This window comes from Contarinia nasturtii, unplaced genomic scaffold (assembly GCF_009176525.2).
Source record: "Contarinia nasturtii isolate CC-2019 unplaced genomic scaffold, AAFC_CNas_1.1 Cnas_scaffold_928, whole genome shotgun sequence".
Classification (NCBI taxonomy): Eukaryota; Metazoa; Arthropoda; class Insecta; order Diptera; family Cecidomyiidae; genus Contarinia; species Contarinia nasturtii.
The window spans coordinates 1770798-1795756 of NW_022198275.1; the positions used below are offsets into that span (position 1 = coordinate 1770798).

General features: G+C 34.8%; 1 protein-coding gene across 2 annotated transcripts in view; it reads left to right on the forward strand.

Moving 5' to 3' along the window:
• Positions 1 to 24959, forward strand: part of LOC116342976 — a 120439-nt gene that overhangs the window by 80929 nt on the left and 14551 nt on the right. For both annotated transcript variants that reach the window (XM_031770822.1, XM_031770821.1), the window contains 9 exons: positions 13158 to 13511; positions 15187 to 15357; positions 15454 to 15592; positions 15656 to 15880; positions 15965 to 16203; positions 16267 to 16368; positions 16489 to 17839; positions 18632 to 18939; positions 19061 to 19166. In XM_031770822.1, the coding sequence (XP_031626682.1) occupies positions 13158 to 13511; positions 15187 to 15357; positions 15454 to 15592; positions 15656 to 15880; positions 15965 to 16203; positions 16267 to 16368; positions 16489 to 17839; positions 18632 to 18939; positions 19061 to 19166 (2995 nt within the window). The remainder of the gene's footprint in view (positions 1 to 13157; positions 13512 to 15186; positions 15358 to 15453; positions 15593 to 15655; positions 15881 to 15964; positions 16204 to 16266; positions 16369 to 16488; positions 17840 to 18631; positions 18940 to 19060; positions 19167 to 24959) is intronic.

A 24959-nucleotide genomic window follows, 5' to 3' on the forward strand; every position in this document is an offset into this window, starting at 1 on the left:
CCACCAAATGCACAAGAAGAAAAAAACCATGGACCATATGGCAGCGATCAAAAGATGAGAAAGCAACAACAGAAAGAGAAAAGAATTTGATCAACGACTCTGCTCGTTTGGCATTGTAAATGCAACAAGATAGATTAAGACAAAAGCACAATGGAAACGGCAAACGCAAAAGATATTCGATTGTTTGAATGTTTGACTTCAATTAGCCTATAATTGGAATCGATTTTGGGCATTTATTTTATCGACGAAGAAAATGCCTTTTTTTTCGCAACGATGACGACGACGACGACAACAACAATAATATTACCGTGTTAAGTTTTAAAATGGAAATCGTCGGATAAACAGAAAAATAAAAATCTGTTTGAATAGCAAAGATTTCCTATGTGGCAATTTCAGTCACATAAAAGTCGAAAGAAAATGCAATAATTTGCTTATTGAAAACAAAAAATTCTCACACCATTTCACATGGGATGAATTGCATTGGTTGTTTTCAACACGAATTTCACGGGCGGGAACAGAATGAAATGAAGAAGAAGAAGAAGAAAAATGAAAAATGCACACAGAAACATAGCAAACCAATAAATTTTTATTACATTCGATTGTACGATTGCATTGTTTGTCGCCTTTTTTTCACAACTAGATGCACGACACGGCACATATGTATCTAACAAAAAGTTTGGGTAATTTATGCGTGCTCGACGTTTTTTCCCACTTTCTCTGCACAATCCCATTGTTTTCACCGGGGTCTTGTGCAACATTGTATGCATATGCACCAAATTTGTTGGCTCTGAATCAAATACAAAGATGATAGCATAATTTGTTTTGCATAATTTTCATTCAGTACAACCACATTTTGACTTCTATTTCAAGCGTCCAATACATCCATATATTTAAAGCGAATTTTCACTTATATGAACATTGTAAAAACATTTTATTGCCGGACTGCATGCAATTTATTGTGATAAAATCGTCAATAAAACTGGTATACATATGCGGCTCGTGTTACATACAATACGCTTATATCGAATATCAAATTAAATGCTACGGTTCATAAAGCTCATTAAGAAAGCGGCAATATTTGATGTTTAATAATTGTACCTTTTTATCACATCACTTTACTAAATAATCATATGAAGTGGCTTGGCTTGAATTGAACAGAAAACAAAAATTTAATGAATTTTCTTTATGCAACAAATCACAAACTTCAATCAAATTACATTTCATATTACTATGATCCGATCTGAACCTCTTCACATTCCCGACAATTCATCTTTTTTTCAAGTTGAGCCGAACATATTGATTTAAAATCGCAAAATATGTGTATTTTTGCCATTTCATATTCCGCAAGTCATCGTCAATTCTAAACTTCTTATTTTGTTTAAGTCGCCTATGTCCACATCCACATGTATACACTAATCATTCATAGAACTTTCAAGTAAATCGTTTTTGACGCGTCCATTCCTAGAAACAATTCTAATAAAACGTAAATTAGTGTGTGTAGTTATAGTAAGCGAACACGCTATTTAAAACAAAGGGGGTCTTTTCGTCTCAGAAATATATGTAAAGTCGTAAAATGAAATGCTTTTTGAAAATGTGGACGCAACATTTAGATAATGCTGCATTTTATGCACCCGTTAAACCAAATCTCTTGATTAAGAAAATCAAAAAGTAATAACAAAAGCATGCTCAATTTTAAGTTAAATGTCTAGATCAATAAAAACATTTATGACTTAAACTGTGCCCCTTTGCTATCAACGAAAAAAAAACAAGATAGTATTAGAACTATTAAATGATTTTAGAAAGCAATTAAATTAATGAGTACGGAAGAAGTGGCCGTTTGAAAAAAAAAAAACGAGCCTCACCCGAAACATTTTATTATCGAGCACTCAAGATATTCTTGGACAATCAATCAAATGTGTAAACGCGTATTCGCTGAGTTTAAAATTCTTGTGCTAGTTCGATTAAACTATGTGTCGCAGTAGCGAGCATACCCACAAGAAACACAACAATCTCAAATTAGGTCGAAATACCTTTCTTGCAAAAAAAAAATCTGTTACTAACGTTGCTCTTGTACGCTTTTTGTAGCTCTTTTTGTCTTCACCGGAGTGAGCTCATATTTCTTCTTCGTCATTAAGCTGTGACGGATTTCCAATAAGCATCTATGTGAATCTTTACGCTTAGTCATTCGTTTTTTTCCGCTTCATCCAAAGAAGGAATAATAAAAAAAACATTGCAAAATCAGAAAAGCGAAAAAAAATACAGACCAATCGCCTCAGCGCCTCGATGATTTATTTAAATATCGTGATTTTTGTTTTTCGAACGTAACATTGTGAAGTTTATTTGTCTTTTTCATTCTCAACATTTATTGTTTAAATGATGCTGATGATTACATGTTTTTTTTTTGTCTGTATAAATAAATATAAGATTAAATTGGCACGTTAAGTTGGTTCCTCGTTCATAAATAGACATTTTCAAAAAAGCTCGCGGCATTACAATGTCACAAAATCTGTACTCTGACTGACATTAAATAAAAAACGATGCCAAAGCAGTTTTTTTTCGTGTTAATTTTTACGTGGAAATTAATGAAGAGAAAGGAGAGGGATGACAGCCGAATGGAACGCACGATATGAGAGTGGTTTTAATGTGTTGCACTCGTCATAAACATGAATGATGAATATCTGAGTCAAAAAGTGAACATAAGAGATTTGTTCATGCGCTCAACCCGGAGATTATTATTTTGACAGCAAATTTGCATGTATTTTTATAGCTTTTTAAATAAAACATCATTCAATGACCCAAAATTTTGGAACGACAATAAAAATAAATTGTTTAGGCGTTCATTCATTTGCTCAGCTATTAAAGACTTTTCTAGTGACATGAATAACATTCATTCATTTGAAATTCGGTCGCTTTTGTTCATGTGTACAATTCCTTGTACAATTCAACATAACAATAAATCGTTCAATTCCGTTGATAAAAAGTTCAAAAGAATAGTTGATGTTCGTTGGAATTGAATGTGTGCGATTGCATATTTCTTCAAAGTTCAATTCAAGCCATGCATTATGCTGATCTCGTTGAACTTGTTTTATTTAACTGTTAACAACTTTCTGACAAATGGCAATTTGCTAAGTGCCCATTCATATGTTGACAATGAATCGAGTAAATATGTTGTTGTTTGTTTTTTTAATAAAATGCGAACAAAACGATGTATTTGCGTGCAAAAAGCCGCTCATTGTTCCTCATCGTACCCTTTGGCAAACTCATAAAGTGTTCGAGACTGAATGCCGTGTTTTTGGTCCGCACATCAACAAACATAATAAAATGATCCGTTGATTTTATTCGGAGAAAATTTCTACTCGGTCAAATTTTCGGTATAAAATCCGTTTTGAAAACGTAGAAGAGATTCAACACTCTATGAGTAACAAGTTTGTCTCAAAAATGCCAGCGGCCAGTCACGATCGTGCATATTTATTGTGGCGAGCAACATTTTTTTCGGATATCTCTCTCTTTTATCCGATTTACGGCTGCTTTAAATATTTTATTATCGCTCAATGCGTACAATTACTTATTCTCCATCGTCGTTGTCGGAACGATAAAGCAGCGTGAAAGACAACATTTTAATAAAACCACGTGATTCAGCAGACTTATGGACGTCGAAAAATAACATGAATTCGATTGGAATCGGACCTTTTTTTTCATTTTACACACGACAGTACTATATGGGTTAAAGGTTTTTAATCCCACTGACCTTGGATTACGAAGAAATACTTTTCGATTAAATCGTTTTCAATGTAGCTATAAAAATTGTTTGAAATCGTTATTTATACATTGCGATGAAAGATTTTTTTATCCTATCGGCATTAAGAATGTAGCGAAATTTATCTTATGTTATGTTACCAAATCGATTCTGTGGTTCACTGTATGACGCCAGCGATCAGTTATACATATAACCTTCAAAGTGGGTTCATTAAACTTGACCAGAATCGGTGAAAAATCCAATTTATCGACTTGGAAAATCATCATCACGTCAATCTGAGTTTCTATGTTGGAAAAAAGAAAAGCTGAAATTACACACTTTAGAACTCTGCGTGTATGAAATTAATAGCGGCTCTCTTTCGCAATAAAACTCATTTGAAACTCTAAAAATAGCATAGCTTGTACAAAGAGAACATTCATTCATCGTACGTTCACGGTATTTTCTCTCGAATGAATAATAGCGTAATCGTATGGCATTACGTTTTTTAATCGAAACGAAACACATTAATTGAACCAAAAAACGCGATGAAATGAAAAGTGAGAGTTGAAAATGAATAGAGTGATTGCTAGCATTGTGGTTTAGAATGAAAGGCACTGATACACACACGCATTACCTATTCTACGCATCATCTCTGCCTTTTGGATAATGGTAGCATTTCACGATGTCTTTGTTGCCTCAAACGCTCATCATCATTTTCTTCTTCTTCTAAACTAATTGTGGGGGCCAAACAGTGGTCAAAAGAATAGTTTACTGACTATTCATGAAGAGATTTCTTATAAAATTTCATCATTTTGTGTGTGCAATGAGAATTTTCACATAATTACATATTTCGTAAGAGCTACCAAACATCGACCGCAATTACCATTGTTATACATACACGCAAACCTACGTTGGACTTTCAATTTCACAATCGGGTGATTTCTTTTCGATTCTCTACATAAATACACCGCATTTAATGTTGTGCAGGCACTTAAATGTAGCGTATAGCATCCAAATGAACGGAAAAACAAACATTTCACGCTAAAATAGCATGCGAAAATTCCAACCGTATGAAAACATTTTCCTTAATGAAAATCTCAAAAATAAGTGCACGTTTTCGTACTTTCATCAGCAGCAAAAATGTTTATATGTGTATGTATTTGTGTTGGCAGATGCCAATTAAAACGTCATTTGATGAAATCTCTCATTGGCAGTTCCGCAGGCGAAAAAACGATTTTGATCTAGAATAAAAAGCCATAAAAGTAATTGCGCATGTCGACATTTTGTCGAATATGAACAGTTGCTGGCTCTCAATTTTTGAGTTTACTCATCAATTAATTGAATTACATATTCCGCATATTGTACAACTCTTACGCAATCGCGTCAAATGGAGTAAAAAAGCACGCTAAATCCGTTGATTGAACTTGATGCGATTTAAATTGGAATTGATTAATGTGTCACAGCTTCTTTAATTTCAGATTAACAATCGGTTTCCATATGTTCATGCGATTGTTCATATTGATGAAAGGCAAAATCCGTTTCAATTCGAATATTATAGCAAATATTGGCATGAGAAAAAAGAAAGCGATGCATTTCTTATATTTCGATTGTAGATTCGATCTCTGTTACACATTATAGATCATAAAATGTGGCACATATGAAATCGCTTCTATTTATCAACATGTCAACATCATAATTTCACAGTTGACTCTCTGTTTTGTTGCTTGCAGAGGATTTATATCGTTTTTTTTTTTGTTCGTTATTCCCGATCAAATGTATAATCTCATTTCATGAGTTGATTCCGTGATTTGATTAATTAAAATGATATGGGAACGGTTATTTTTCGCGGAAGTTGGAACGAGCACGTAAAAAACTGGGTCTTTACATTTAAATATAAATCTTTTTTTTTGTTCGATTTGCAAAAGGGTAACATATAAAATTGAACCGATTTATAATTTATTGTTGAAAGTTTCGTGTAAAACTTCAATATCGTGTTGGACATAAATTTCCAATAGAGCACCAAGTCAAGACGTGGCGTCGACCAGCCGTGTCAAGATAAGGCCATTTGTGAGCGTGTGCCCGACTGCAATATCAATTGTGTGGCTTTTTTCGATTCGATTTCATTTCGTGGATTTGCATTGGAAAAGTGCGATTAGCTCATTTGATTCGTGCATAAAAAAAACTTTTATTCTGCAAAAGAAACAAGCACTTCTTTCTTTTTTTCACAATTGGATTTTCTGTGTACAGCGTCGCTTGGCTAAAACAATGAGGTGATTTTTCATTTGGTCAAAGAAAGCAAGCCGAGGTGAAAAACTACAATTGGCTACATCAGAAGCGGAGGGGAAACGAAAACAAAAAAAAAATTACAAATAAACGATAATTTCAGCAGTTTTTTTCTCTCTTTGTTCGTTTCGGAAACTTTCTAATGCGGATCTGTGTGGCACTGTGTACACGCAAACCGCAAATTTCGATTAATTTATTGGTGCAAGTTTCAAAGCTATTGTTTTTCACGAATTCACTTTTCCCATTCATGCAAATAAATCAATTTTTATAAAACTCGCGTTTTTATCTATCTCCTTCTCTCTGTGTTTCACTATCGCTTCGGCGTCTATTGACCATTTGTGCCCTTTTTTACACGGCAGCACAAAACTCGGTGCTCACTTTGTACACATGGTTATTGGAACAAAGAAATATAAAAAAAAACATTCTTTGTTATCTTATCGTAATGTCTCTCAATGGATCATATGCATTTTACGTAGAATAAATCGGATTTAACGAATTAAATTTAGTTGAAATGCGAACGTATCCAATTGTTAAATAGTGATTCATGCACGTTTTGCATTCTCATTGCAGCCGTGCGCACGGATTTTCTGGCTCTTTACGTTAAGTGCTGTTGCCGTTGATACTTTGTTTTGCAATACTTCTTTTTTCTTTTCTTTCTCTCTCTCCATCAAAATATATCAATTTTGCGGTGGATTAGTATTTTCATGAACTTCAGCCTTCGGCAGAACCGTTACAACGGGCTGTCAATAAAATTCAAATTCAGGCTCTTGACTCACGCAACTTACAAATAAAAGACCGTATAAAAATTGAACTTTCTATTTTACATTAAATAAATTTAATCAAAGAATTTCTCTGGCGGATTTTTATTTTATATTCGAATTGCTTTCTTGAGTGATTTTCAAGTATAGTTCACTCAGACCTGTGTCACGCTTTCAATCCAAAGCCGTTTATTATGCACACTCTTGTGTATCTAGATTTATCGAACATTTCAAATGAATATTATGCTGGAATAGGATTTGTACTGCGAATATAAAGGCTGCATTTTATTTATATTGTTGCATTAATTAAATCGCATCTCTCTCTCTCTGCAGTAATATGATATTCAGTGTGATAGTGCAGCTTAATTGTTAGCATATTTCTGCACGCCACTTGAATAGCACGTTTTTTCGCACGTTTTGACTTTCAACGTTTTTCGTATCATGCCGGAATATATCAGTCATGCGAGCTGAGTGCATTGATTTTTTTGGGGTCAGACAGCTGCGGTGATTGAAATTTTTGCGTCTTTTTTTTATCCATTGTGGTTTTTGTATGTGAATCGAGTAATGAAAATAAATATAAGATTTAATGACACAAAGCTGATGCCATTGAGAAAAAAAAAATGAATGAAAAAAACCACACCGCCACCAATATTTTCCAATGTTCTCTTTTCTTTTGCGTTCCGGTTGCGTTTCGCACTTCGTGAATATCGATGCTATTAACATGAAGAAAAAAAGAACGCCAATCGATCAGTGGTGAAACTAGAATCGCAAATGGTGTCAAATTATAATGGAGCACTTGGAATTTATTGATTTATTGCTGGCTTAAGAAGTGGTTTCTGTTTTCGATCAGCAGCAACATTATTATTATTGATTGGTCATTATTACACCGTTACGATTTAAATTATTCAATTTTTTTTAAATTGATCATTAACAAGTCCGATTGACAGCGACGGCGGCCTTTCACTGATGTTTTTGATATCATATATCAACCTACTGATTTTTTTCAGATTCAATTCTATTATTTAATTTTGATTTATACATTTATTAAGGTTATGTTTTGGCTGTCGAAAATGTCGACGGTTAACAAAATAAGATAATATTAAATTCATTTGGTGACTAAACTTAACATTTTAATTCAATTGTCTGACCAAGTTAAAAATAGACTCGACGTTAAAAAAGATCTTTTATAGTCTGTTTGTTTTACACATACACAAACCACACTTACTGCTTGGAATTAAAATAGTTACATCACATTATCGTTGTTGTGGTAATTGAATTACCTTAACCGCAGACACTCTGACGAGGATGTCATTGTGTGTTTATATGGGCGTTGGTCAACACAATATTTTTACACGCTAATTATATTGGCCCCCATTGGGTTTTCTAATTGAAAACTATAGAATCAAAATCGAATTTTATCATTCAAATTAACAACGATATTCTGTTCATTTTAATTGTACATTGTTTTTTAATTATTTTCACAATATAAAAATATTTTTTAAATTATGAAAAAAAAATGAATTTTGATCCAAAAAAAGAAATCTTCACAATTGTGCAATGTGGAAAAAGAAAAGAACACGGACAAATTTAGTGTGAAATTCATTAGCATGAGATCCAGTTTATGAGCGATTCAATCTGGTTGTTTGTGAAATGGTTAATCTTGTCACGTCGACACACACGCAATCAAAACCACATGTGATCGAGTTTCAAGAAGCCATCTAATTTTAAGGTCGGCGAAAGAATATCTTCAGTTTTCGGTTGTTGGAATGTCTTATGCAAAAAAAGGTCTCACCAGCTTAAATTCTATTACAACAAGCTTGTTAAGAGAAAACGCAGTGAAGCAAAAAGCAACAGGTTTATGCAAAAAATATGGAACAATGGGCCCGACTTTTATACCGATTACGTGTTGTTGCTCAAGTTGAAGAGCATTATTTGAAATTCCTTAAATTACAAAACACATGAACATTTGTATGTCAGCGCGTTCAAATAAACAACTTAATCAACCGAAATAATACCACCGAAAAATAGCAATTCGGCTTCGTGTTTGCGATGAACATAATAAATTTTCACGCATCACTTATCATTTTCATAAGGGTATCTTCAAAATTGTCTTCAGGTTTTAATACGACCCAAATATGAAATGTGGATAGAGAGAGAGAGAGAGAGGGAGATGAGTATGAAATAGAGTGTGTAATACGACCTGTGTAGTACATTCACTTGGACAAATATTTATCGAAGAATAAGAAGTCATTAAAATAAATTGTCGATTGGTTCGTTAAAGTCTCATTTTCGAAAAGAATTATGCATGATTTCCAATATCAATTTCACTAAATTGAAATTGAAATGCACGAGCTGGGTGTGTGAATTTGTGTTGAAGCCTCTTTAGCAAAGAAAATTGATAGAAAGTGGTGCATGCTGGGAACAGTGATGTTAGCCATCACTTTTCATAATTTTCTTGGATACAAACATTTGTCAGCTTCATTTACATTGAATGCTTAACCAAACATATTTATTAAGACAATTAAACATCACGCAAACGACTGTGAGCTACGACAGGCGGATGATTGTCAATGATGTAGCATAATCAATGGTTGGATCCATGTCGTTATGCCGTTTGGTATTGTTTGTTTAAGACATTGATCGTTAACGGTGTGCCTGGGCTGACGGTGTATGTTTGCATGTCGATATGCAAGAATTCACTCCAGCTGTGACATTTCCAAATACATTTCACATGTCAATATAATCAATTTCGGAGTATACACGATGCTGTAGTGCACTTATATCTTTACGGCTATCATCGTACTAAACTGCTGCTATAAATGTACGATTTCACTATGCACAAAATAAACTTGGAAAAAACGTCAATAAGAATCACTTGAGGCAGTTTTCTCTCTCTCTCTTTCTTCTTTCTTCAGTTCCGTACACACTCACGATATAATGTGCAAGACTCGACTTCGTCGAGTATGAGCGCCTTACGAGATCGATGTCGAGTCAATTGCTTCGTAAACACACATTGTTATTGAAGTAAAAAGTGTGCGATATCTGACTCAATTTATCGCTCATTTAATATTCATTTTCGTTTTTTTGTGCCGTGTTGCGTTTTTCTTCTCTGGCTTTTTTTCAATTCTCCAAATCATATTTAAACGGTTTTTTTCGCTGCGCTCAATTGTCTTTAATGTGATAAATTTGATGTTATCGCAATGTTAATAGCAGCACAAGTAGGAAAATAAAGCTGCCAATCGCGATTGTGGAAAAACTTCCAAGTCATCAATGACGTAGTAGTGAAGTTTATTCCTTTTTGCAAAAGTCAAACCGTCAAATGAGCTGCATTTGCCAACGACGAATTGAATAGAGAAACGCCATAGTCAACATTTTTGCTGACTGATTCGGTGATTGCGTTTAACGATTACTGCCAGCATTATGCATTTTTAATATGTTGTATTGATTAAAAAGAAAAGCTATCTTATTGAACACAAAAAAAATTGAATACTAACGTGTGCATTGCACGATACCTATACGACAAACACCAAAATGAAATCTAACGAGATTTCCCAAAGCAATTCACCACCGGCATTGCTCGATAGTCCCTTTCAATAAATCTATTCGATCGAATGCTTATGGGATTGAGTTTTTTTTTGCTTTTTGCATTTTGGACTTGGCTGACTTTGTAAGGCTATGACCACCACACATTCACTGTACCGACGAAATTACAATTACCTCGTTAAGATAACATATGTTAGATTAGAAAGACAACATTAAGATTTCAATTGGGAATATTTCTAAAGGTTCAAAATGTTGCTTAGTGGTCGCGAATCGTTGTTGGATTGCAGCATTTATGGACAAAGTGACTCATTTAGTTTGGAGTAGTAAGGCATCATTCCAACACACACACACAATTTATATTATGTAAAGCTATAAACGGTGATTTGTTGTTCTTTTTTTTCGCTATTTTCATCTCATTTGCGCGTTGCGTTCACATAATGAACGACCATTTATATTTCGTGAGTTTGCACGTTTTCACCGCATTTGTTTTGGATTTTCCCCCATATTCAATGCAGAGAGAAAAGTGATTATTTCTCTCTTTCTCTGTGTGCGCCATTTCAAATGGAGAGTAAGAAAAAACACGCCGCCGATAAAGGTTGTTGCATTTCATATACAACAAACACATCCAATGAGCTCATTAATTTACTTTAAGCACACGGTGAGAAATTCAATCGTCGCCAAGCACTTGGCATGTGATTTTAATGGGACGGCGTCGCCGTAAAGCGAAACACAACGACTCTGGAACTTTGCAGTGCAACTTGTTCAACAGTCCATCCAAATGCTTGATTGATTCATATTTCTATTATGCAGACGTGAGAAAAAAAACCAAACAGAAGATGAAGAAGAAACCAAAAAGTCGCAAGCTTTGAAATGTTAGGCACGCATTTTTCGGTTGATTTTTTTCTTAAATGTCAGAGCATGTGCTCACCGTATATAACAAATGAATTTGTTTTGTACCATAGAAATTAACGGCTACATTTAGTATGGCGCATTTGACATTTGTTTACTGAATTAGTGCCATTCCGTCAAGTCATTTTGTTAACTGTAATTTTCTTCATTATATGAAAGTTGTCAGTGTGATTGACAATCCGAGTACGAGACAATCCCAGTGGATTTTAATTGCAACACAACAGCGCAACAGCAGCAGTTCCTTGGAACCGTTAGAATGTGCTCAAAATTTCATAATACATTGGTTATTATGCAATCGCTGGATAATGATCCAGTAGTAGTACTTCATTAAAAAAACGAGAGATACAAGAGGTGGGAGGGGGTAAAGAAAAACAATAAAAAATTATGCGCAAAAACTTTATTGCTCATTTAACAAAGGCCATAAAGCTGGTCGTCAAGAAAACATATAGAGACTTTTCCCAATCTTGCTTGAAAAAAAAACGATATTGTAAAATTTTACAATCTATTCATTAAAAATGCGAAAGATAACTATATATATATTTTCAATCATGCAAGTCGTTATTTTTTCTCACACTGTCACAAATGCTGCGATACAACCAACTATCGATTCCATTTGGCGAACTGAAATTATTTTGAAATATCGCCATTTGAAGAACAGCCTTTTTGTACACACAGACACAAAAACAAACATCCACTTACCACAACATGAAAATGATACCCACTTACGAGAGCAATAGTAATAAAAAATATTAATAACAATAAAAGTAAGAAGCGAAAAAAAAACGGAAAACGTAAAGAGATGCCATATCATTAAATCGATTAAATTGCTTGAGAAAATGCATAAAGCATTCATTTTGATGCATGATACACACTCGTGTTTTTTCTTCAATTGCAAAATGTTGGCAACGACAACCAAAATCCAAAAGCAGGCATCTCAATAAACAGTAGCCATGTATCATTGCCGATGGCATAAAAATGTGTTTTGCAATGAAAATGCAACACTTGCAATCGACTAAAATACCAAAATGAAAACTCTTACTTTTCTTGCCTTTTTTGTGGCCATCAGCAATCTTGTTTTGCCCGACTTCATGCTGAAAATATTTACTTAATGGACCTTTTTATGATCATAATATCGTTTTTTTCTCTCATCGCTTTATCGCCCGGACACAAACACTTGATTGGAACTTCTACGCTGTGTGATTTGTTAGCTGGTGTGCGCTTTGCGTTCAATCCATTCCATGTGTCAATATGTGCAAAGCCATCGATCATAGCAACGCGAACAGAGTGTAAAATTCAAAGAACACACACACACACTAAAACTCACAAACGACAAAATTATTATGCTTTTGCTCAAGATGAAAACATGTCGAAATTCAGCTGTATAAGCATTGCATGTGTCAATGAACTCGGCACGATGTAAACATACCTTCGATTAGAGCCATAAATTGTAATAGCATTACAGCTACTAACGATTTCGTACTGAGCATTAAAATTATGGTTGAGCATCATTTGTTTCGCAGGGCAATTTATAGAACAATCCATCAATTTAAATGTTTATTTTTCTTTTATGAACTGCTGTTCAACGTTCATTCGGTGTGCGCGCTCGTTAGAGAGAGAGCGACTAGTTTTGTAGCGTAGTTTTCTTCGGGTTTTTTTTTCGCAAGCACTGAACCATGTCAAAACTTGCACATGTGCCTTTCGAACAACATCCATGCACAACAGTGAACTATTCCTTAATCGCACTTAGTGTGTGTTCATTTAGTATGAACTTTGAATGCGAACACGAAATAAGCAAACATCCGCTTAAACTACAAAAACCTAAAGAAAATTATTATTGTTCGGATCTAGAATGCGAAAGAAAAATCAATTAAATGTGTTTGAATTCTACTAAATTGTTCCTTTTTTCTCTCTTTCTTCTCTTTCCACAGGAATTATATCGTATAATTGGAAAACATGCAAAATTAATTGGCGCATGTACACGATCATTGTCGCGACAACGGGAACATTGCAGTGAAACGCCGACATCGTTCATTTTACAGAACAATACAGACAATTTCAAATCCGAACTTGAACAGAAGCAGCAACAACAGCAACTGCCGCACGACGACGATAATTGTTTTTCATCATTGGAAACGCACATTACACGACGCAGCCACAGCAGCAACAATTCAAACAATGAATGCAATCTAAAAGCGCTTGAACGTCGCTATCATTCATTGTATTTGAAATCATTTGAAATTTCGGTGTTGCTTGAAAATTTACTGAAAAACGACGATTTACAGGTTGGTTAATCGTAACATGCATATCATTTGTTTGATTTTAATTAAGAATACGATGGAAAAGGAAAATCGAAATGACATTGTAAAACAAAAGGAAAAACTAAGTCACTTAAAAAAGAAATTTGCCGCAGTTATTTGCCATAGTTTTTTTTTCAAATGCTCAAGAAAAAAAAACTATTTAAGAAGTTAATTTCCTTTGGAAAACTTTTGTTTGAATTTCGATCAACGCGCACGATAACATACGTCGAAAAAAGTGAATGAAACTGAATTCGATGAACTTTTATGGTTAAACCGAGTTTAAGAATGTAACGCTAGATCCAAAGCCAATTACAAACAATATAAACAACATAATTTGTTTCCGCATTAACTGTTACTATCACTATGCTCCATCATCCCACACAATTGTTTGCTTCGTGTTTTTGTCATTGCAGCAAACACAAAAAGAATGAAACTGACTGAATCGCTTTCTTCCGCATGTTCAGTACAAATTCAATTTACTTTAACGCTCTAACGCCGCATTTAAAAGAGATTGATTTGGTTTATATTTGTACAAATCGCTCAAGTATATAGAATAAAAATAGGACATTGTGATTATTGGTTTTTTATAGCGCTTCCGAATTGCGCAAGTCGATTGGGCATTTGGGTGGCGTACTTGGTGCCTGTAAATTAAATGGCATGAGAATAGATTCCGATTTTACTTCGGTCTTGTTGCAATTGAGATTTGATTGAATGAGTATCAGCGTTATACAGCTGTGCCATACAAATTTATGTTGTGCCAACAACGAGACTCCTCAGGAATTGGGCCATTCGACTCGCGCGTACACATATTTTTTTCCTCTTTCGTGTTTCTAATTGCTTGTATGCCCGTCGATGTGCCCGTGTGGCCTCCCTGCTTTTTTTTCCTCAATCGACAACATTCTTGAGCTATTTTTGCACTTATAAACTGCAGCAACGCTACGAGGCATACATTTTGAACTTCGTGAGAATGCAATAAGTGCACACGCACTTCTATTTCGTTTTGGTTTTCAACAGTTTCATTTCAATTAGCCCAATTTTTAAGTTGCAAAAGGAGGAAAATTGGCAACACTTTGAAAGAATGAAAATTATCGCAAAACATAAAACACGAAAGAATGTTTGTATGAAAAGCGGTTTTTTCTTTCAATAGGTTCCATTGAGATCTTTTGGCATTTGCAATTGAAATCAATCTCTCTCATTGACATTTTCGATGAGATCATTTATCATAGTTTAAATAACTTGAATTTGCTCTGGCTCAATGTCAATATACGTAAGTGATTGTACTTTTCCACGAACAATTAAACGCAGCTCATTGTCGTTTTTTTTCTCTTTCAATACCCTGAAAAGGATGAAGAAATTGCGTGCGAGTTCGATTCAAGCCAATTTGAGTTAATTTGTTACGTTAAACAACTTATTTAAAGATTTTATGGCAAGCAAACGGTTAACTGCAATTTCTAATTGACCCAAATGACCATTCTTGATCATAATAGAGAGATTGGTGCGCGACATTTTGTAGTTGACGCACGTACGCATGCATGTCGTTTAATTTTCTTTCACTTTGTTTCACCAATTAAAATCAAATAATTAAACTAACTGCTCTCCGCTCCATGTTTATGCTAAAGTCGGTTTGTGAAATGAAATTTGTCGTTGTTTTTAATTGCAGAATTCAGCGTCTCAATCATCATCGTCCGAAGTAGATGAGGGACCGGCAGCCAAATTAGCACGATTCACAAATGATTTGATTGCGGAGAATCATCAACGGAGATCGATAAACCCAAACCAATCGAAACGAAAATTTTACGAACTAACCGACGAACAGGCATCTGATGACGATGTAAGTGTGCCACATCATCATCTTTTTATAAACATGCTAAAAATATAAAATATACTTATGTGCGTTATGAATATTGTTTTTATTATTATTATTTAGGATGATTGTCGTTTTCCAAGCTATTTCGATGATACAGTGATCAATGTGCAAACGAATGGTTTTGACGCTGATTCAGAAGGGAGCGACAGTGAATTAATGCCCAAGATGAACAACAACATTGAAGAACAAGCAACAAATAGTAAGTTCAAAAGCCATTTGAAGTCAAAAGGGAAAAAATTAAATTTTGTTTGTTTTTTTTTAGCATCAACAGACAATAATGGAAATCCTCTGAACGTATCGAATAATACGGAGGAAATGACGCAAAACACAGAAACCGATTTGTATGGATCGAAATCAGCTTCGTTGCCGCCGATGCCAAGCAAGCAAATGGCAGGCGTTAAACGTCAGAGAAAGGTCGACGCAACAAAATTTAATCGATCGAATCGGGAATCAAAGAATTGCGGCACATTCTATTTTAAACATTCAGGTAATGAAATATTTCTCAATCGAATGACATATTTCAAACTAACAAAACATTGTTTATGAAATTAAATTTAAAAAAATCATACAGACACCGAACCAGAAACGGGCAGCCATAAAAATAACGGCAACGATTGGTCATCACAGGCCACCAGCGAATTGTGTTCGGAAGAAGAATGGGAATATTCAAAAGGCAGCGATGTCAATGGAAACCACTCAAATGACAATGAAGACACTATTGATAATGAAAACTTGGCCAATTTATCGATTCAAGTGAATGTAAATGATACCATTATTGATACGGTTGACAGCCCATTTGCCAAGCGAGAGGTAACGAATTAGATTTTTTTTGATCAAAATTACAATCAAATTAATGGTATTTTTCCTGTTTAGCAATATGAAAATGAAAAATTCGACCAGCAAATGCAATCAACTCCTGTATCAGTCGTTGTGAAGAGCAGCATTGAAAAGAGGCTTTATAAGGAAATACCTAAGGTAAATGAATAATTCAATAAGAGACCAAGCGTTAAAGCCAAAGTCTTTTTTTGTCGAAAGACTTAAAAAAATTAATCTCCGGATATGAAAAAAATGTCTCTTTCTATTTCAAATTCTCAGGCCTACTCAAAGGAGAGCATTCAACAATTGGTCATGGGTGCTGAAAATTTGGTGCGTGATGAACTCTTAAAAACTCCCGTTCGAAGCCGTCGTCAATCAGCCGATGCGCAAGTCTCAGCACGAAAAACTGTCCACTCGCTAAACAGTTCAAAATATAAACGTGTCGAGCACTGGCTACAAAATCAAAGCCAACCAAAACAGACATTAACGGTGCCAACACTGAACACAGATGGTGAAGCTTCATGTGAATACACGACCGAATCGGATGCTCGTGATTCGGATGGATCAGAAGAATTGGCTGATTCGGTGGCAACCACATGTTTGCAAGCAACTGGAAATAAATCTCAATGCACATCAACTGAAGTGATCACAACATCAGTTGATTTATTGAAAGATTCGCCAGAAAGTTGTCAAACAAACAAAGTTGTGCCACGAACAAATCGCCGTAATTCCGAGCGTCCCGTATCCGTTTCATGTATATCTCAGCTCACCAAGCAAACACCAACAAATTGTTTATCGGACGATGCAAACAATCAAGGCTTGGCCAATCATTCGATCAGTGAATCAGCATTGCATACATTAAATATCGGATCACAATCAAGCTTAAGAATGAAAAGTTCGGACAGTAAAAATTCGTTGAAAAAGCGTCGCATGCGCTTGAAGAAGAAACAACGCAGCGAATCTGGTTCGAATGCTTCAGAAGCAAGCGGTGGAAATCGTCGTGGAAGTTACAGCTCTCTGATGAAATCGGAATCATTCTCAGGCCATTTGGTGATTAAAGAAACACAAACGGTTACCGTTGAAAGTGTTGCAATCGAAACGGAGAATGAAGATGAAATCACATTGCCAAAACCGAATTTCCAAGTTGGTGCATGCACCACAAATATGTTCAATTCAACACATTTGGGCAATTTGGCACCGCTTGCTTTTTACAATTTGAAAGGGAATACAAACACTCGTGAATTAAGCTTCACTGGTACCGAAGATAACAGCAATGTATCTGAACAAATCGATCAAGTTTGGGATGATTACCAAGAGAAATACTTGTCTGAGGCATATTCAGAAGGTCGTGATTCAGATGCAGCACGAAAATTGCTCGAATTTGGCGATGACTACAGAAATTTCATCGATTCACAATCCGATTGCTGCTCATCGTTGTCAGCTGCCAATAATTTGGACTCTATGTCACCACCAAGAGGCAGGAAACCGATTGGTAGTGGACAAATACCTAATAAACCGATCAGTAAATCACCATCGGATGAGGATAACGCGATGCGCAAACGACGTGCATTTGAAATCGAATGGCGACGCAGAACACATGGGGAAAATCATCGCAAACCATTTACTGAAGGTATGTTGTTTTATTAGCAAAAATGTGGTAGCTCTTCCATTAAAATAATAGTTCTAGTTGAAATTTAACCTAATTTAATGCAGACACCATTATTCAATGTGAGAACTCAATTTATACAATTAGCTCAATTCTGAGGAGTTGGCATATTTTCTACCAGATAAAACACCGATTTTCTGTATTAAATTGTTGTAAAACATATCCGTGATCCGTTATGAGTTACACATTTTTCCGTTGTTGTAATGTGAAAATGATGTGTTGTGCGCATTGTGCACACTTGTCTTCATAAATATAAAGATGAATTATAATAATTTGTTGTTCAATTTAATGTTAACAAGATGAATATCACGATTCGCGTGTCTTTCACTCATATTCGTTTGCTCTTTGCATAACTCTTCTGAATCGTAATTTTTTTTTTCGCCACCACCGTCACCGTCTCAACCAAACAGTTTTGTTGTGTCGCTTTTCGTCTTAGTCGTCGACGTCGTTATTCTTCGTTCTTTCTCACTTTGTCATTTTTCGATCTTATGCAATGTGCACCGCAAGCAATTGCGATATACTTTCTACATTTTCAAGAACAGACGCAAAACGCTTGCGTTTTGTTTATTTTTGTTTATCATTTTCTCACGTTACTTGATGATTAACTAGCTGCAGAAAAGTTATTTCATTTCGATTAAGTAAGCATATTTTTCACTAGTCACAAAACATTCATAACTTTCTTAGAACGTATAAAATATAAATGAGATTACATTTGTTTTTAATTCTTATAAAAAAAATTGTTTACATTTTCTTTAGAACGTCGCAAATTATCAAACGGAACAGATACGATGCAATCACGAACATCACATAAATCGCAAAAAACTCCAAAGGCGAATATCAGCCGTAAATTGGAAATGGAGTTTAGCAAAGCATTTTTCGGCAACGAACGTCGTCGCATGAAATCAAACGAATCAAAGGAAATCTTATCATCATCGTCATCGGCAGCCAGCAGTGATGCCGAAGACGAAACACACATCGACATTGTGCTAAATCAAAGCCGTCGCGATCTTGAAAATACACAAGCGCTCAAAATTCGTCGGCATCTTTTGCATTCGGAAGACTATGTGAGTGTGAATGAACTCAAAAAAAAAAATACACAAAATAATTGACGTTGATGACGTTAATTACTTGTAAAACGCTCGCTAAATGATATTAAAACAAAATTTGCATTTTCTTTTTGCACAGACCGAAATAATTGCGACATGCAGTGAGAATATGCGATGCTTGAAAACGGTTTTACATAGTCCAGGCGGCTCATTGCTTTCCAATCGTCGGCACGAATTGATCAGAGGTGAGTTAGTCATTATTCCAGAATGTAGTAGCGATGATATCATTCATTTTGTCGAATTTGTCGGCGGCAGTGTCGTTGAATTTGTTGAATTTCTAATTAACAATTGGCCATTGTCAAAAGTACTATTGGAAATGTTGAAAAATATTCGAACTTATCGCATTTTACCAATAAGTTTATGAGGCCAAAGGAAAAAAATCCAAAATGAGACGCGAAAAAAAGTGATTTTGAATAAGTTATAATAGCACGAGTTGTTTTGATCTATCAGGTACAAAATAGATTGTAATATATATATACTTATTGAGTTTGTTGAATAAGATTTTGTTAGATGTATAAGTGAATGGCGCCTCCATTGAAATAAACTTGCGCTCAAATAGTAAAAAGGTCTTTTGATTGGATGGAGCAACCATATTTTTCTACAACTGCTGCAATAGGCCTATTAAATCTATTTTCAGTTCTGTTTTTTTTTTTTTGCTTCAAAAGGTTATTTACATTTCGTTTGCTTTTGTTTATAGTTTTATAAACATAGATGCTTTGAAGAAGTTTTTCATCGGACTTTAGACTCTTTTTTTCTTTCATCACTCTTTTCCAATGCGGTTCCGTTTTTATAATTCTGTATTCTTTGTGATTATGTCTTATTTTGTTTACTTAGAAAGATTACACACCATGAAAATCTCTTGTTTTTATCGATTGACCACCTTTGTCATTTTAAAACCATAGAAATGAAAAAAAGTCACATTTATGCATTTAAAATGTGTTGAAAATGATGCAATTTGTCGAAGCATGTCGTTTAGTTACTCGTTAGCTTAGATTCCATCTTGTGATAGTACTTGAACTTCAATTACATACCGCCCGTGTGACGTACAAAACGCTAACGAGCATGTTGTCCAACAATTATAAAATGCTGTGGATGATATGTTTGGATTTTGTGTTTTCATGCATTAAACTGGTTCTATCGGTCTTGAGAAACAAAACTAAATAGAGCAAAACCAATTTTGCGAGAAAAAAGTGTCAATGCACGCCGGCCACCATGTAATCGGTTAGCTATTAAATTACTTTGCTACTTGTACGGTACAATGAAAAGAAGTAAATGGCATGAAATGCAGTTAAATCCAGACCGCAAAGAATAATAAGTCAAAACAAATTGTTTCGAATGGAAAAACCATTTAATACCTTTGATTATTATAGAAATGTTAAACCAACTTGGCACATTTATATATAATTTTTTTTTTGTTACTAATTAAAATGAAATATTCTCTTTTGCTCGTCATTTGCGAAATTCTTTCTCCGCATCCGTTTTTGTTGTTGCTTTTCTTTTACGGGTTTCTTTAAACCGCAATCAATACTCGACAAATCAACATACTTAATGAATATATCTGTTATGCCAACGAAGGCTAATTAAATTGATTCGATATGTTAATTTATTCGATTTTCCATAAATAAAAACAATCGGATCGGTTGTAAATTAAGTTAATAGCCAATTGATCATCGCAGAAAGAAAAAGCCGGCTTCATGAAATTGCTTTTTGCAAAGTGAATGAAAAAAATCTTGGCATTCAAGAGCTATTGTAGTGATGGAAATAACCTCGATAAAATAAAAGAATATATAATGCTTTTGTTATTCGCATTTTCTGCTTTTGTCTAAATGAACACTTTTCACGCTATGCATTCGCCTGCTGTGGTTGTGTGTATGCGCCATACACTCAGAATTGCGATGGTAACCGCATTAACTACTAGTCGCTCTAGTGATTCTATAATAATCCGATTGTCGTGTATGTTATAATATGTGCATATGTGTGCAGCAATAAGAAAACAAAATGATTGTAAACGTTTTAGTTGAACAACACAATTTCTCTCTCTTTCTTGTTGAGTTGCCAATATATGAATTCTCGAATACATTTTCAAAACAAATACTACGCGGATCTATAGAGTAAAACTACGTTGTGAGAGAGAATTACGTGTTTAATCTAGTCGGTAGAGCAAAACAAAAACACACAAGCAAACTCATCAGTTAAATACAATATATATATGATACGATGTATTATGTTGATTTGTTTGTGGCCATACATTGAAACGGGCCGTTCGCACACACACTATATCAACTCGTGTGTTGTTATTTTTTTTTTGATCGCTTGTTCGTTAATTTAGTATGTATTTTTTCCTCTCTTTCAATCTCACTCAGCGCGTAAAAAACAGAAACCAAACCGTAGTATTTAGTTATCATTTAGTGCGGTGCACGAAACAGTTGTTCAACTGTGTTTTTCCTCGAGGTGCTTCACATTTTTTTGGTTTTTTAGTCTAGAAAATGAATAAAAATTCATAAGGGAATGCAAGTTGTGAGATTAAACTTGCGTTTGGTATATGCATCTCGAAGTGTATGTGGCGATGTTCGCAGTGAGTGGTCCCTATATTTTTGAATTCAGTGGCTAAAAATAGCAATTTCGGTCAATTTGTGTGTTTGACCGACTGAACATTTCGTGCCAACTGTTTGCCAATGAAGAAAAACAGAACATTCGACATATCGAAAAACTTATCAATTTTGAATGAAAAGTTACGTTTCTTCGATTAAGGTGTTACTATCGGCCCATTCACACGAATTCAATTGAGATTGAACTATAAATTATTGCATGCGACACGATTCACTTAAATACCATGCCCACGAAGAACCGACTCAAACTTGATGGCAAAGGTGTTGGTGTTTGCAATGTTGTGAAAACTTTGTAAACTGTGATTTTTGCTGCTTCGTTGTGAATTACGTCATTTTTTCTGCGTTCTCTCTTCAATCGATCGGTCTTTTACTGCAAACATTCATGCTAATTAACATCTGGCTTTCGAATTTACGACTCAATGCAAGAAAAAAAAAACTTATCGTTGTGAGAAAATTTACATCCCAGACACTAGTTAGTCGAGTCAGTGATTCGACGAATAAAACAAGTTACGAAAAAGAACGACAACAGAAAGTACGCGGAATGAAAAATGTTGAAAAAAATTCATGAAATTGAAGGTCAATCATGATTTCACCAATATTTTTGGCTAAATAAAACAGTTAAAACTTCATTAATATATTCATTAAAACAGTGATCTCGCTTCCGCGGTAAAAAATGTTCCCAAGGCTTGTTGAATACATGAAAATAATATTGCATTTGAGAAGTCAGTGAAGTGAATCAACGAAAATGAAAATAGAAAATCAAAAACGTGCCGCATTAATGAATCGATGAGGTTATCATAAATCTAGTGCAATAAACGATAACATTTGACGATCTAATTGCACACATAAACGTTTATTCTATTGTTTGGTACTAGTTGCCGACGGAGTAGGTACTTAGTTTGCGTAAATTATGTAATATTGCGAAATATGCATAAGTGATTTGATTTATGGTTTTCGCCTGTTTTCGCGTGCTCTGTCTAATTTCCAAAAAAACCAAACTGTGTCAATCGAATTCGCGCTCTTTCTCTCTTCGTGTACCGTAATTACAGCCAACAAATTTGAAAATAGAAAAAGGCGAAAATAAAAGAAAGAACGATTCATGAATAATTGATTGCGCCACGCGTGGATCGCTAAGTAAATTTAGCGAGCGAAGAACAAAAAAAAATTCATATATGATGCAAGACATGACAAAATAACATACGTGCAACACACCGAATTGAATTGTGAAGAAAAGACGAGACAAGAGACAGAGAAAAAAACACGCACACGCAAGAAATCGTCGAGTATTTTAGGCGAATGAATAGAAAAGCAAACAGAATATAAGCTGAGCAGAACAATGGCTGTGGATATTGCAATCCAAACAGATGCTATAAAATGTCGAGGTAATTTCATTTTTCGATTTGCCAGAAGAAAAATGCGCGTGCTTGATTGTGCTTCTCACACAATTCTGTTTTAGTTGTCATTTTGAATGTAGAAAAGTCAATAATATATCACAGAATCAATCAAAATCTCATTCATTTTCGTTGATTTCTGTTTGGTGTACATCTCATGTGTCAAATCCATTTTTGAAATAGTGTTTCCAGTTCATGTACTTTTCAATATGTGTTATGAGTGTGTATGCAGCCAATGCAAACGCATTCGCATCGAAAGAAAACTTGCCACAAAAACAACAACAACCAATCACTACCACAAGCTAATTCAATTGATTTCATTTCCGTAAGAGCTGAAATTGACAGCAAAACCAAACGTTGTGGCTTCTTTTACCGCTTATGCAATTCAATATTTTATTATTATGTTTAATCGCCTATAATTTGATAAATCGAATGAGTAACTACTATAAAATTGTGTCATATTTATTCGATCCCACCCTGAAATGAATATATCGCTTGACATCACTTGACAGTGTGTTTGTTTCAATGACTCGCTTACTTGAAGTGTATATATAAGAAATGAAAAAAAAATAGAAGGGAATGTGTATAATCATAGATTGCATGTATGAATGAACACAATTTTATGCATGCGATTTCAATCAATTTGTATGTTGATGCCAACGTAATTGCTCGGGCTAATGTCTAAAGCACTAACAACTTTATGATGGAATGTCGCGAAACCGAACCCCAAAACTTGTTTTCCGGCCGCATTCATCGTTTGACTTTCATCAGTTCTGCACAATTGTCATTGGTAAAATGTGAAAATCTTTAGCAATGCAGCAAGAAAAAAAAACAACGACACATTCAACTTTCAAATGGCTGAACGAATGCCACACACATGCAGTCATAAACATGAATGACACTTACATTAAAATACATCGTTTGCAATTTGAATGTATCTTTTGCACCCATCAAATGAAGAACATGAGGCCATTTGCATAATAATTAAAATCAACAAACAGACATCGAGTAAATGTCACCGGCATTGTCGTCAAAAATTGTATTTAACATCAATCTCCAAAATCAGAATGGGCATAGAATGATTTTTAGATAGGATAGATTCGTAAGATCTCCGCAAGATCCGGATCCAAGCGTGCGTGCGCTGCCGCATGATGCATACATATATAATACGCACGCAAATTCATTCTTCTTATTTCGCCTACTTTGACTCGCATGCCATAGCAATACGAAATAACGAATGTATGTATCATGCGGCTACGTACGCACGCTTGGATCCGGATCTTGCGGAGATCTTACGAATCTATCCTATCCAAAAATCATTGTATGAGAATGGGCCATAAAAATTAAGAAAGGCATGATTTCGTCACACTTAAACTCGCATGTTGTTCTTTTTTTCCTGCGGAATTGTGCCATTTGTAATTCAAAATGAGAACGTGTGTATTACATGTGTGACGAAAAATGTCTCTTATCTTTGTACTAATTACGCTTGTTTTAACGTACACAAGATAAGTTCAAGGTGACAATTTTCGGCAGACTTTTATTGCAACTTCGAATGGATTACGGTGCCGATTACAATTCTTAAATAGTTCATACGCGTGACATGATTATAATTGTAGGAAACGTCAAGCTGTAGGAAGGAATTTTGCCAAATATGATTGTAAACTCCATATATGTACGAAGTTCGTATTACAAATGATATCAATAACAACAAGCGTGTCAATTCATTGTGTCTTGTTTTGTTTATTGATCGAATTTCACATTCATTGATTCAAATTATTATTATACAGATTCATTCGTTTTGCTCAGTTGAGCGTTCATTTCGTCCACGCAATCGTTTCGCGGATGTAGTCAATGAACTCGATTGCAAATTTTTTTTTTTTGCCTCTTAAATGAAGATATGCCTCAAAAAATGCCCACAATGCATTTGTGGAAAGTTTTTGTTGTTCACGTGTGAAATAACCATGCAACCTTTTGTTGT